This window comes from Phalacrocorax carbo, chromosome Z (genome assembly GCF_963921805.1).
Source record: "Phalacrocorax carbo chromosome Z, bPhaCar2.1, whole genome shotgun sequence".
Classification (NCBI taxonomy): domain Eukaryota; kingdom Metazoa; phylum Chordata; class Aves; order Suliformes; family Phalacrocoracidae; genus Phalacrocorax; species Phalacrocorax carbo.
Genome location: NC_087548.1, coordinates 40545917 through 40561513, shown reverse-complemented (window position 1 = coordinate 40561513; position 15597 = coordinate 40545917). Strand labels below are relative to the sequence as shown.

Here is a 15597-nt window from a genome sequence, read left to right as displayed (position 1 = left end):
CTAATTTGTGCTATTCTATTATAATTTAGTGGCCAATCTGCTATAATTAGTGTATTGGTTTGGTTCTGCATGTAGTTTCTACTCAAGTCTGCTGGCATTTTTTCCACTTTGGAAGTAGACTTGGAGTTGCTGGAGCATGTCCGAAGAGGGCAACGAAGCTGGTGAAGGGTCTACAGAGCAAGTCGTATAAGGAGAGGTTGAGGGAACTGGGGTTGTTCAGCCTGGAGAAGAGGAGGCTGAGGGGAGACCTTATCGCTCTCTACAACTACCTGAAAGGAGGTTGTAGTGAGGTGGGTGTTGGTCTCTTCTCCCAGGTAACAAGTGGTCAGATGAGAGGAAACATCCTCAAGTTGCATCAGGGGAGGTTTAGATTGGATATTAGGAAAAATTTCTTTACTGAAAGAGTTGTCAAGCATTGGAACAGGCTGCCCAGAGATGTGGTGGAGTCACTATCCCTGGAGGTGTTCAAAGAACTTATAGACATGGCACTATAGGGTATGGTTTAGGAGTCATGGTGGTGTTGGGTTGAGGGTTGGACTTGATCCTAGAGGTCTTTTCCAACCTTAATGATACTATGATTCTATTTGGCCCAGCCTGTTACGTACTTAGAAACATCTGTAGGCAGGTTTTACCTCTGATGAAGAGTTTAAAGCATCGGTAGTATCTTGGGGAGAAATATTCAGTTCAGTCAGCTGAAGAGAAGTTGGGTATTTTGTTTCGAAATTATCTCTGTAATGATGATTTTAAGACTGTAATATGTAATGCATAGACTCCACAATAGTGAAAGCTGACACTTAAACATTTTTTTGCTGTTGTATATTACTTGAGCAGCTTTTCTTAGAATATTTGAAGTGGTATTTATTACTGGGGACAGAATAGTGACTGACAAGGCTCTTCACGTGAACTGCATTAAAATGTTTACATAGACACTAGTGTTATGAAACAGTAGGACATTAAAACATGGACTTCTTAAATTTTTTGAGAGCTACCTGTAGAGTCAGATCTATATTACACAAATACTCATTTTTATCTAAAAGTAAGTTGGGAGAAAACAAACAGAAAAACAGTAAAGCAATTTAAAAGCAAAGGGAGTTTTGACTGTTTTTGAATCTCTTCTTTGTAAGGTCTTGCTTCTGTCTTGCAAAGACATCACAAATAGTTTAAGAGGCTACCTAGTGGTATTGTACCAATGACTAAAACTTTTTCATCAAGGGGACCAATGCTTATAATAGAGAAAGATGGATAATCTGTTCTAGAGCTTGGATTTGTTACCCTCCTTCTTTGCAGAGGAATCTTTTGCCCTGACCTGTAAATACCAAAAGAGAGACACCTAGAGGCAGAATTATCTTTGTTAGAAAATTCCTGTGACACTGAAGTTCAAGCCTCTCTTAGCCTGCCCTGCAGGAACCTTGAGATCTGATGATGTCCTTGGTTATAGTCTCTAGGTGCGAAACACTTCACTAGGTTCTTCCTAGTGAACCCCAGTGAACGTTCTGACTTTCCTTGGTAGCACTTGGTAACCAGAATTCAGAGTGCGAGTGGTGATAACGCTCGCCTTTCTCGATTCCTGATGGGGAGTTTTGAGCATCATTCTTGACAGGTCCTGGAAAATGTCAGTTATATGAACTCGCATTCCCAGTAGTCTGGCAACAGAGGCCTGACTTCTGATGCCACTGCAGCTGTGCTGAAGGGTGGATCTTTTTTACTGGAGGTTTTGCCAGCCTGTACCGTATAAACTTTCCCAAGTCTAGTTTCAGTCTGTGCCAGTAAATCTGAAAGTACAACAGGCCTAGAGGCCTTAGGTCCTGTGTTTAATTTCTCCTCCCATGTGTTCTTGATGTCCTACAGCCTGGTCCCTTTCCAAAGAGTACAGCAAAAGCTTTGCAAGTATCTGTTAGAGAAAAAACAAGACCGAATAGTGAATTTAAGGATGTTTTTTCACTCCACTATGCTAAGTGTTCCTGGTCATAAGCAAGCCAGAGTGTGGATCTGCTGAGATTCATCCTGAGAATCAAGTACCAAATCCTATCAAAATCGAGAAAGTTCATCTAAGCTACGGTGCTGTCATCTTCACTGATTAGGAGAATGTCTTATTAGCTGCCCTTAGCAAAATAGCACCTCCAGAAAGATCAGTGCAGCATTGTTTGTTTGTTTTGAAATCATGCCCCATAATTTTCATTCTTAGCCTCCTTATTATCAGTCATATCTATCAAACTACAGTCTGCAAATCCAAGAAGCTAATTATTCTTCTGATAAGATGCATTAATGCCAAAGAAGACATTTCTTCCGTAGTAGGAGAGAATGAAATGGTGACCAAAATCAGCTTGCAAATAGTTGTAGTTGCATTACACATTGCTTTGTTCCAGTGTGTTTGTCATGATCCTATAACACTCCTTACCAAGGCAGGTCTTCATTTTGTCTTTCGAAGTGCCAACCTGTTGCTGACGGGGAAAACACTGAGGGTGAGAAAGGTGACCTGTCTTCAAAATTGGAAAAAATTGGCACTTAGCAAACATGAGTTTATAACTATGTCAGGTCACCTTTGTTCTCTCCTGAAGTGTGTAGGCATTTGCCTCACCCTCAGGTATTCACAGTTCCTGTTTCTGTAATACTGGTACACCAGAAACACCACAGGTTTGTAGTACATGAAAGTAAATACCAGTATAAGACCTTACACATTGCAGTCCTGAGAATGTTTGTCTGCCTGAGGTGTAGTAAAACACCAGGAACATCAAAAGACGGCTTTTTCTGATTTAACAGATCAGCTGATCTGAGAGGATTTGATAGATCCTTTGCAATGTTTGATACTATCCAGTATGTACGTTAGTCGTCCAAAAGCAAGACCTGAAGGTAGCAAAGCAGCTGAAAATTGTTCCTACAGACTTGAAGTTACTTAAGGCAGTTTTAAGTCTTTAAGATGGTATGGCTTATTTACTTCATGGTGGCTTTTAGACCTTGTGCTCATAAAAGCCAGCCCTACAATGGCACTCTGTTCTGCCAGGTCACCCAGATTCATACACCTTTTTTTGACTGTGGCAATCTGAATCAAATTGGTGTGTGCCAGCTTGTATGGGATGGGGTCCTCATTGTCTCTTTGACACAGCTGTCCTTTCTAAATGTAGAATTATCTTGTGAGTGACCATCAGGAATCACCTCCACTCTTTTCATCTATTCTAAGTATTAGAGTTGTATTATCAGAAGAATGTGAGTCAGCAACCTCCAAGTGCAGGATTTATGCTTCCACAGTGAATACGGATAGACGTCTTGGAACTCATATTCCTGAAAGCTTTGAATCTTCCCTGTAGCTCTCATTAAGTTGATAGGTGCCTGTAAAGATTGTGTCTTATGTAGACCAAATGGTAAGCAGTCAGTATGGACTTTCAGCACTGAGGATTCTGTTCCCATTCCTGCATTAAGCTTACTTGACCTTCAGAATTATTAGCAAGTACTCCAAAGATTTCATTTTTCCTTGAATAATGAATGTATTTCTTTGCATGGACCTTCTTTTGAACCACATCTGTTATCCCCACACCTGTGCCTCATTGACTCAGACTGCTGACAAGTGTGTGTGGTTTTCCTGACTATGAAAGGGAAATTGCTGTCATGGTGGATTTTAAGGGCTTTGTATTTCAGTCTTCTAGTGGAGGAAAAGGGAAGGATTTAATGAGACTGCTTGCACTTGAAGAAGTTCAGATGGGACCTTAATCTACATGCACACACACCCCATCACCCCACTGTTGAAGCTGATAGCAGCATGTACCCTAATGCATTTTTTCTGATAAATTGAATTTATAGGGGCATTGTTTTCTTCTTTTTCTAGCCAAGAATTTTTTTTCTTGTCTGCGTTCTTTATATGTATGAAGTCTTTCTGCCAGGGATTCAGAAGTTTAAAAATCGTTGTCAGGGGTGGGAGTGATATTGAAAATTCTCTAACGAGAATAGATCAGAGTTAAGAAAAATACATGAAACATAATATATTGATATTAAGTTGAACCCAAGTGGTTTGTAGACCCCTGTAGAACACTTGACATAAATTTCCTTTAATTTGCATGTCATTAACAAATAAGCTGTAGTACAGAAAAACGGAGTTTAACAGGTACTGGCTTTTATAGGAGGAGTATGACAAGTATGGGATTCGCATTAGAGTCAAATTCCACAGTAGCACGGCACTTCATGAATTGACTCCATATCATCAGAGTGGAGGTGAGAAAAGTGTTTCCACTATGCTGTACCTGATGTCTCTACAGGAACTCAACAGATGTCCTTTCAGAGTTGTAGATGAAATAAATCAGGTGAGGATCAATGGTGCACCTCTTACTATACGGATGCTTATGATGTAGTGGAGAGGACAGACTTTTTTTTTCTTCTAGGGAATGGATCCAGTGAATGAGAGAAGAGTTTTTGACATGGTTGTGAAAACTGCTTGTAAAGAAAGCACATCTCAGTACTTCCTTATTACACCAAAGGTGCGTGGCAGAAAATGAAATTGAAAGTTGAATATGTAAGAGAGTTGAGTTTTTTGTGTCATAATATCCCTGTAAATACTGTATAACTTATCTCTGTTTTACCAAAGAACTTAATAGTAAAGGGTAACTGTGAGAGACTTTGTCCATTTTAAGGACAGCCGTGGCAGGAATTCAGACAACTTACACCAAGCCTCACCTCATCATAAACTCATTCTGGAATGTTGGTTAACCATCAGCAGATAGGGGTACCATGTAACAAGGCTGTCAAATGTAATGCCTCTAGTTCACACAGAATTGGGATCGCAGCAGAGACCTACTTCCAAACAAGTCAGGTAATGATATTGAAACAGGCTTGTGCAGGAGAACTAGAGGAGCCCCACATTAATGGAGGAAAACTATTCAAGTAATAATCTGAGATTTATAAACTCGGAAAAAGTCAGTGCAATGCTCCATGGGGAATGGCTCGAAGAGGTCTTTTCAGTCAAGATAGGCCACTGCTTAATTGTGTTCTTCTGTTAAGGTTAAAAAAAAGAAAAAAAGTGGTAATTGACTTACCAGGTGATGTGATGCTGTGGCTTGAAAGGATTAGTAAGTAGGATGGCTGTTCACCTGCACCTTTAAAAGAGGCTAATGTTGTGTACAGCTTGATCCAAGACAGATTGAACCAGTAAAGATTGATTGTACAACAAGGAGGCAAGTGTTCAGTAATGGCCTGTATGATTTTTTTATTAAGGTATCAGTTCTCTTGCATCTTGTACTTCACTATATTTTAGAAAATCTGGCTGGTATGTGCTATTCTTTTCTGTAAGTAGCAGTTGAAGGACCTGAGAAAAGCCACCTTCAGCATTTACCTGACTGAAAGTAGGAGGAAGGTGATGTTTGTTCCTTCTGATCTTGCAACCTCCACACAGTTTGATCATTTCCTGCCCACGTTACTTCTGTCTAGTTCTGTGTGTTATCTGTCCACTTTTGTCTTATTGCAGTTTCTATCTTTATTGGATCTGCTTTTCTGTGCTCTGTCCTTCTTTGAGAAATAAAAGAGTGGGTCAGATATTGAAAGCACAGAGATAGCTCTACTAACTACAATGCCTCGCACATACAAGAAACTGTAGAAAATTACTGTCTAGGGTTCAGAATCTTTTTCAAAAGTTGTGCTCATTGTCAGATGACTAAGAATAGAGAAGAGGGAAAATTGAGTGTACAGAGCTTAACCAGAAAGATCAGAGTAAAAATGAGAAAGCAGAAGTAAGAAATTTCTGAGTCTTTAAAAAAAAAAAGCCCATTTAACATTATGGTAAGAGGAGGGTCAAGGAATGTGTTGCATCACTGTTCAGCAGCTAGTTTGACTTCACGTTTTGTGTTTTTCACCAGCTCCTGCAGAATCTCAATTACAGTAACAAGATGACGGTGTTGTTTGTCTACAATGGACCTTTTATGTTGGACGCAAACAGATGGAACTTAAAGTCTTTCTGTAGGCGACGACGACGACTTGGAAGGATGGATGAACAGTGATACGAGTATACATATAGATATATATAAAATATATATATATAATGTTTTTGTAGAACTTTTTGGAACATCTGGCTTTCAAGCCTTCAGAAATTGTGAAAGATGAGAACCTGCAAAGAATTGATAATCAGGAACTTTGATTCTTAAAACTTGTGTAAAAGTATAACAGGTTTGAAGTGCATGATTTTTTTTTTTTAATCTTTCATAGTGGCCTCTTTCTCCAAATAACCTACTTTTTCACAATAGTAGTTTTGAATAGAAAGGAAGTTTCTTGTATTTTGCTATTTTATCAGTAAGGTACATCAGAAGTACAGTTAATTTTTCTAGGTTATACTGGACTAGTTCTGTCTGGGTTTTGTTTTGTTTTGTTTTGGGTTTTTTCCCAAAACTTTGAATTTGCTTTTGGTAAATACTGTACCCCTAACACAGTTAAGGATGTTCTCCAAACTTTTCCTATTGAAACGGAAACTTATTGAATGAATGAAGATGATGTGTAGGAAGGGAATGGCTTTTAAGTAGCCAGGCATTGGTTTTTCTTTTATGAAAACATAACTGAAGTTAATATAAAGAATATACTATTGTTAGAGTAATATACTTTATTATAGTAATTTATAATTTTTTAGCTAATGTTCTGTTTTCTTTTCCTGGAAGGAGATGGTCTTTATTTTTCTAGCAAGTCTCTCTCAGCAAGGAGACTGACAAAGGGACAGGTGTTTTTGAAATTGTGATCTAATTAGCTGGCAGAAGTAAATCTAAGCAATATATAACTTTTTGTTGGAGGGTTTTTTTGAAGTAAAACTTGATAAGTTTTTGGTGATAGATGAAGAAAATAGTCCTGCTGATTTCACATGTAAGTTAAAGCCAGGAGGCTTTTTACAAGGCTTCAGCTGCATTGGAGTGATTGTATACACATGGCTTTTCAACAAATGGACATAAAATTAATTGGTGGGGTTTTGGCCATAGCAGTTAAGCATTTGAAAGTAGATGTTATCAACAGAATGCTGAATACCTAAAATAAAGTCCTGGTTATTTAGTTAACTATTAAAAAAATTAAACAATACTGAATTGTGGAAAGTATGATTTGTAAATAAATGGAAACTACGATTAGTATGTAAAAATGATTGAGTCCCAGGACACCAACAGAAAAATGTCGTATCCTCATTTTCACTGGGGGGAGCAGCCGGCAGTAGAGTTTTATGTAAGTTTTGGTGTCCAACTGATTTTGAGTGGGAGTTTTTCTTAACAGTATCCTGTCCATGAAATTTGCCAATGCAACTGATATGTCAGGCTTTTTACAGTAAAGCGTTATATTTTGCAGTGGGTTATTTAATTTCTAAGCTAGGATCTGAAAGGTTTTGGTGTTAAAAGTTAAGTACTATAATTCTTGTTTTGAATAGACAAGCCTTTAAGGGAATAGAGAACTACACATTCTTACATTGCAGGCCACTGTTGATCAATGGAGCTCTGTCTGACTGAAGTGGGTTCCTGGAATAAGTTCCATGAGGATTAGTGTCCATACACAAATATTTGACAGAAGAACTAAAAGAGTGTGGAAACTCGGCTGTAGTCCAGGGATTGAGTGGGCCAGCAGAGTATCCTCGACTTAATTGAGGTTACAGGCCTGTCCATCCACTATATCGCAAGATCTGGGTTTTAAATGTGTTCTTTGATCTTCAAAATACTTGGCTGCTCACAACCCTGAACTTTTAAGGTTTAACTCTTTTTTTTTTTTTTTTTAATTGAATGAAAAAACATACATGCGATTTGTTTTCAGTGTCTAAATAAGTTAAACTACTTACATGAACATGTGTTCAGACTCAATTCTTCTATGGCTGGACAGCACTGACTATCTATACTTAGTCTGATTTATTTCAAGAGGATGGCACTTCACATCCTCTCTCAAAAATTGTGTCTTCTGGATGGGTGCCTGCCACACTGCAGAAGTAGAGAGGATGACAGGCTTGTAGGTGTTTGCTTGTTCCCTGGAGGTCTGGCAACTATTGACTGCAAGTCCTGATTTTGATATTTCTGGCTACATTCTGAATATGACACTGTTGCTCATATTAACTTATCCCACACAGTGTAACAAGCTGCAAAACCGTACTGTTACTGACCAATAGAGCTTCACTATGCAGGAGCTCTGCTAGCTAAAGCCTTTAAAAAAGAACTGTAAAACCAGCTTTGTATATAAAAGCAGCCATTGCTATTTGACAATGGGCTAAACAACATGGCTGCGTGCCTCCCATGTGCATATTCCCATTAGTAACCTGCTAATTCCTGCAACAGGTGCATCCTGTCCACGCACAGGCCTTCTGGCATAAAAGGAAGTTTCTTGAATGGTACAGTGTGTTCAACCATGAAAACCCACACCCAGCCGCTTAGTGTAGCTACAGTGTTATTTGGCATTCCTTACCTGCTATAGGGCCTTTCCATGCTGCCGGCTTTCCTGCTGTTCCTCATGCTTTGCTACTGCTATTCAGCTCTCAGGGGCTCTTGCTAAAAAACCTGTGGAATTTAATTTCAGTGTAACTTGCGGGGGGAGGGGGGGAGCGGGGTCTGAGTGGGAGTTTAGGTTAAATACACATGCAGTATCCAACTTTTGTTGCTGACTAGACAGGACGTCTCAAAAATGTAGAAGTGGAAAGACCCCAAATAGTCCTGACAGCTGAAGCATAAATTGAGCTTTCTCCAAAAATAGGTACTTTTCCCTGTTGTTTAGGCCAGCTGAAGACTATGGCAAAGATCCTCTTCCACCCCCATCTGCAGTTCTGACAAACATCTGTGTCTGCTCATGTATTGAGACAGAAAGAAGCAGCGTGGAAATTGTGACTTACTGCGAGAAATAAGATCTTGAGAAACCAAATACAGAAAAGCACTTAAAAATCACCTTTTGCTATATTTTATGACTGTAAATGGCACTTGTGCATATATGTTACTAACTAGGATAGGTTGCTTAGTCAGATGAAGCAGCAGACTAGAACAAGGAGGGACACTTGCACAACTATGGTGCTTTTAACATGCTTACATGAAGCTTAAGCTTTTATTGGAAGAAAAATAAATGAGGCCTGTTAATACTGTTGCTGACTGGGAACATCTATTTTCCAGGCTTTGGGACACACAGAGCTGGGCTGGGCTGCAGGATGCTTACTGAAAAGTATGGTCAGTGCTCTTCAGAGGCCAGGGTAGGCACCTGCTGCAGGCCTGAGCAAAATTTACTTAAGAGTTCTTGCTACTGGAGGCCCTTGTGTATGGTTCAGGCCAAGGTGCCCCCTTTTTTGTTACTAAGCTCTCTGGCTGGTGCTTCCTTTCTAGAAGCTTCGGGACCATCTTCAAACACTGCTTCTTACAGATTGTGGAAACTGGCTTGGGTTTCTTCTGTGAGCCTGCAGTTACCTGCTTGTTCCATTAGCAAGCCCTCTTAATGTTCTAAACATCCCTTACTAACAGGCCTTAATTTTCACCTTCCTCACCCAATTCCCACACCATTCTGTACTGTCTTCTTAAAAGCAAAGTATTAGATCAAACAGATGTAAAATTTGTCATTCTATTTTACAAACACTTGCATAACATTAATGTGTCTTATACTGTCTGTGCTGTCCATGCTTAGGCTTTGGGTAGTGGGGTTTGGCCTGGGAGGAGGAAAGGAGATGTGAGAAGATCTGTAATTTAAGAGGCTCAGTGTTTGCTAAGCTGAGCAGGGGTCCTGTGGCTGTACCTGGGGTTGCCTAAGGCATGGTTGCACACAGTTCCTTCTCTTGTCCCTGCACCCCACAACCTTCAGCACCACTTGTGCTGGGAGAGGAGCACCACACTGAGGTGAAGGGCTCAGCAATGCCTGGTAACTCTACATCAAAATATATTGTAATTTTATGGAAGTTGTTTTGATGTTGCATGCATCATTTCCCTGTCCTCTCTGTTGTCTTGATTTGGCCCACCTCTTGAAAGGTGCACTATAGTTTCTTCTGATTTGATTGGCACAATATCTGATGGGAGGTGTCTGGCAGGAAAGCTACATCACAGGAAGCGGGGGGAACCTTGGCACTCTAGCTTCACTGTAAGTAACTCAGCTGGAATTACTGTCTTCAGTTCTGACTCACTGAAACACAATGTCCAAAATAAATTTTCCTAGAACTTTTTGTTACAGAAGCTTTTTTTTTCCCAGTACCTTGCTTATTAAGACTAAAACTGGATTTAGTACATCATAATTTGGAGAGGAAGGAGATGGGGAAGGGAACTAAATCCACCTCTGCTCCAAGAGAAATCCTTCCCCTGTCCCAGCCTGCACATCTGAAAATCGTAGGAATGTTTGTTGTTGAGCTCACAGGTTAGGCTTGCCAAGAGCCAGGTTTCTCCTGTGAGGCTCATTGATCCAGCTGTCACTTGCATATCAGGACAGCCTGGACGAAAAGCAGTGTTTTGTGTGCAGGGCATGATTTTGTAGTTACTATACTTCATATTGCTTCAGTGTTAACTTTAGCCACTGACAAGGCTGAACTGTGAAACGGAGAGGGGAGATGAGTGCACAAACCAGATGTGTTTAGCCATTGAAAGCTTCTGAAGCACCACTCCAGCAGTGTTGAAAGCCAGCAGGGAAAACGTGGAAAAATAAAGGCAAGTAGCAACAGCAGAGGTGGAAGGTGGAAGAGGTGATAACCAGCACTATGGCAGCCTACCCGCTGACGTCCGCTCCTGTGGCTCTCTCCCAGTGGCACAGTCCCCTGCCAGCAATTCCCATCTCTGCTTTCTGCAGATTCCACCAGCTTTTCTCCAATCTTCTACTCCCTGGTTGCTCTCAATTCCAAGGTTGCCCAGTCTTCCTTCTGTTGATATTACCTCCACTAAGGCAAAGGTTTTTTGACAGCCAGGGTGGTGTTCATTTTCTTCATAATAGCTTGTATGGGGCCATGTTTTGGGCTGTGACCAGAACACTGTTGGTAACACAGGGATGTTTTAGCTATTGCTGAGCAGTGCTTGCACAGCACTGAGGCCTTTCCTGTTTCTCACACTGCCTCACCAGCACAGGAAGTTTACAAAAAGCTGGGAGGGGACACAGCTGGGACAGCTGACCCCAGCTGACCAAAGGGGTGTCCCGTGTCATATGACATTGCACTCAGCAGCAAAAACTGGGGGAAGAAGGAGGAAGGAGGGACATTTGGACTTATGTCTTCCCAAGAAACAGTTACAATGGAGTCCTGCTTTCCTGGAGATGTCTGAACGCCTGCCTGCCCATGGGAAGTAGTGAATTAATTCCTTGTTTTCCTTTGCTTGCATGCACGACTTTTACTTTTCCTATTAAACTCTCTTTATCTCAACCCCTGAGTTTTTTCATTTTCATCCTGCCCCCAGTGAGCAAGTGGCTGCATGAGGCTGCACTGCTACCCGCAGTTAACACACAACAGCATACGTTAGTCTCAAAACATGCCATGATGCATGTCATTAGCTAGATTTAGTATTGCAGATTATTTGTATCAACTACTGGACCTGGAGCTACCTGAAATCTTGGCAAATATGCCCAGTGCATATTTGCAGAAGAATAAGACTTCTGCTCACAGACAGACATCCTCTTTGGGAAACACGGAGATCAGAACATGGCAAGCAAGCTAGAAAGGAATGACAAAATTCAGTTTGTTGGGTATAAGGGATCATGCACAGTAGTAGACAAAGCTGGTTTTGCTAGGAGCAAGGAGGAAATGGGTGATAACTAAGAAGATGGTGACAGAAGATACCAAGGAGCCTTGAAAAGAGCAGAGCAGAATATGGCACAGATAACCTGCAACGTGGATGGCTCAAAGCGAAAACATGCTTTAAGGTAATCAGCATCATGTAAGTTAGAGGGGAAAAGTCTCTAATTCCCCCTTCCCCAGAGTGTAACTAAAGCTGTAGACTGTGAACATTATGCTGCTTGATCTTGACTGCAATCCACTAACACTGGTTTGCCTCATTTTGAGTCATGTAATAGCTTTTTCAGGGACAACGGGGGTTTTTGTTTGTTTGGAGGTTTTTTGTTGGGGTATTTGTTTGGTTTTGTTATTGGTTTTCCTGTAGAATTACGGAGTAAATCCAAAGCAGATCATAAGCACAAGGAGTGCAAGGGGACTTGCTCTTAGACACCACCAACGGTATCAGCCCCATTCTGCTGCTGCAATGATGCTTAAAGGTCTGTTCAAGTGAAAAGCCAGTGATGTTACAGTTCCCTGTGGGTGCAAGTGGCTGAGGACTTTGTGTCTGCTTCTGAATCTGTTGTTCATGAAGGATTTTTTTGGTCAGGTCTTTTGCAGTATTTAAAATACACTTTGCTGTATAAAATGTACTGGTTTGATGCCAGTATAATTAAAATGGTAACAGCATCCAGCCTGTATGCCGTTCCTCAAGTACCAGTGTCTCAGAAATCAGTATGCTCATGAAAAATTGGAGTAAATGATATTGGGAGAATGTCCTTTATTTCCATTTGAAGGAATTTGGAGTAAGGCTGTCCCCCTTGAAATGCTTCAGTTAAAAAATTATACCCCTGAGAAAAGATGTACCCTCTTGGACAAAAAAAGGTGAATATAGCTTAGATTCTAGGTAGGGCCTGGATTGTCTTCCTGTGGTACAGTAAAAGAGGCAGTGATTTACCACCAGCATTGCATAGGCCAATAACACAATTGTGACTTTCCCTGGTCTTGTGTTCTATGACAGAGCAGTTACGCATGGCTTCTCATAGGCTCTCAGAGGCCTTTTCTGTTTGGAAACACTATTCAAGGCCACCAAAGCAGTGGTTAACAGCAGAAAAGCCCAAACCACTATATGTGGTCTCTCCAGGGAGCTCTGATGTAACCTACACCTGCACCTCCTGAAACTTCTGCTGCTGTCTTTCTGGCCTCTGCCCATTAGCCAGAAGAGGAAGAAAAGGCCATTTGGAAAGCCCAAGACTTTTCTATGCACCTTTCCAGGACGATGTTGGGAGGGCTGTCATACTGTCTGTGCTCTTTGGGTTTTTTCTCCCTGTGTTCTGAACTCCCACAGGGCTTTCTTGGATCTGGGGATGGTAATCTGTCCTTACCTACTTGATGATTCTCCTAGCCCTGTGGTTTAAACGCTCTGTTTCCATTGTAACTTGTGTTCAGCTATGCAGGCATCCAGGCGATGCTTTGATTGGCATTACATGGCCTAAGAGGCAACAGACAATACTGAAACAGAGACTGACAGCTTTTGATGTGAAAAGCAATAGGATGTTTATCTGTTGTCAAGACGGGGGCCACAAGCCAGTAAAAAAACAGTTGGAGTTGTAGCAACTTCAAAAATACAAGCTAAAAGCAATAGGGATTCCGCTGTCTCTCACCCCAAAAAGCATACATGACCTCCATATTAGAGATACATGAACTGGAAAAATACAGTGTGTAATAATATAGGAACAAGTGTCTGTTAAGGGTTAGAACTGATGCCAGTCAAGACCTTCCCTTTTTGCAATGAGAAGATATCTGTAATACCTGTGGAAGTGTTTGGAGAGGTATTTTAGGGGTCAGGGAGTTTCTGAGTTGAGGAGAGCATGGCACTGAAAGCATGGCAGCTGCAAAATTTTTGCCATTGGGAAATTTTCCCCTGCTTTAAAGCAGTCCCTTAAAGAGGACTTGGGTAAGTACATTGTTCTGACAATTGTGACTTTGCATTAAGTTATTGTGGATATAATTTGTGAGATGCAGCTGGGATGTGTGAGGACTTCAACCTGGAAATGATTTTGTTTCCAAAGCAAAACCCACTGAGAAAGTAGCAGTTGTTATGGACCTCACTGACTCCTTAGTCCTGAAAGTGGTTGCTGAACAACATTGTTTTAGGCTCCCACGGAGGTGTCATTCAAGTCACCCTAGCAAGCAGGTTCAGAAAGCCTTGCAAGTGGCTTTCTGAACCATGCTGAAGGCATTTAACTGGACGTCTGTGGCATTTTATGGCACACTTCCTTTCTTCTGTCCTCAGCAGAGAGAAAAAAATGAAAAATCACCTTGTAGGAATTGTGCTGTCTGAATCGGTTGGTCTATGTTCAGGGTCACATTTCCCCATGTCACTGTTGAAGTGTGCCAGCATCCACTGGGGTGCATGCAGTCTTCACCTGTCATACCTGCTTCAGCCAAAATTTATTTCACTCCTGGCAAGACTATTCTGTAGAGTGTATTAGATCTCAATGGTGGGAAACATCCTCCTAAGGCTAAGGCCTCCTCTACACTAAGATGATAGTGGTAGCTGCTCCAATTAGAGAGGCAAAGACAAATATTAAAGGGTTTAAGGTGAAGAATGTTAAATTTGTGGGCAGTCCTGTATGATGAGACTGCTGGGGAATGAGGCCAATGCCACAGCCCTGTGTCCCTTATTCCTAAAATCAGTGACAAGCTAAAATAAGAAAACTCTATGCTGAGTTTGTTTTTTCTGTCCTTTGGCCACCCAACCCACAGACAGAAAATGCCGACTCAGGATCGAGTCAAACCTGTAGGCTGCTTACAAGTTTTGTTCCAGACACAGATGGCATGCTTCCACCCCTCCGTCTCTGCCTGCATTGCTGGAGGGTTACATGTTCCCTCAGGTCCAGGGTCTCATCTTGCAGTCACACCCTCACACTGTTCCCATGTACCAGGTTAAGTTAGTTCGTGTAAGTAGTTGCTTTTAGCAACCGCAATGTCAGTGACCGTAAATGTTAGTGAGCTTTTTGGCACAGGGTTCCTTGTCTTCCCCTCCTTCAGAGGCTGAACGGATGTTTTTTTTATTTCTTAGACCAGCAACCCCTCCCAACCCATGGAAATCTCAAGGTAGCCATGTGGCTGCACAGGCTGAAGCATCATTAGATTATGGAGTCACTGCACCACTCTGAGCTCAAAAGCCGCTGAGCGATGGGCAACAGACCTCCTGGGAGCTGGAGCGTGCTGGTGAGGGGACACTTTTCCCCCACTGCAAGCTGTGTCTGTGTCTCCCTGCAGCAGCGGCTGAAGGAATACCTGGGAAAACACCTGGGAAAAGTGGTGAAACAAGACCCAAGCTAAATGACGACTAGCAATGCCAAGACCTTTGAAGCTGGTTCATACACCACTCAACTCATGGATTTCATCATGTGCAGCACTGTTTTTTGCCATAATCTTTCAGACTGTTTTACACGACCACTGCTTGAATGCAGTCATTCAAAACAACATGGGTTTGGGGTTTTGGTTTTTTTTTTTCTTTATTTGGACTATATATACACATATGTACAAAAACATCTACGCCAACTTTTTATTTCTTTTTTTTTTTCTTTTTTTTACAATTTCATGTGGTTTACAAAACAGGACAGCAAAATAACTTATAAAGGATACGAATACTGTACAAAAATAAAACTGATTAAACTGTTGGAAGTTGGTATTTTACAGTGTTACAGATGACTAGTCTGTAAAACAGCATTTTGAAGTATGTGTCCAGTCTGGTGTATGCTGGGCCAAGTCCATCTGCAAACTGAAACCATACCTGTAATAGAGGTCATGAAAAACTGTTCAAAGAAGTAAGTCGTATAGCTATACCTTTAAAGCCATAACTTCTCTATAGTAATGGGCTGTCTTAACTGAGGAGAGGAGCTGTCCTAAATTCAGCACTATTAAGGATTTCCAAAATCATACAAGTACATATG

General features: G+C 41.2%; 1 protein-coding gene across 4 annotated transcripts in view; it reads left to right on the top strand.

The window, feature by feature from the left end:
- The window catches only part of SMC5 (structural maintenance of chromosomes 5), a 61185-nt gene extending 45845 nt beyond the window's left edge, over positions 1-15340 (top strand). For 2 of the 4 annotated variants that reach the window (XM_064439421.1, XM_064439424.1), the window contains 3 exons: positions 4113-4292; positions 4371-4466; positions 5838-7292. In XM_064439421.1, coding sequence (XP_064295491.1) covers positions 4113-4292; positions 4371-4466; positions 5838-5978 — 417 coding nt within the window. In that variant the 3' untranslated portion in view covers positions 5979-7292. Of the gene's footprint in view, positions 1-4112; positions 4293-4370; positions 4467-5837; positions 7293-14717 lie in introns of those variants that run through there. The other 2 variants (XM_064439422.1, XM_064439423.1) reach the window with 2 other exon arrangements.
- Positions 15341-15597: the final 257 nt, after the last annotated feature.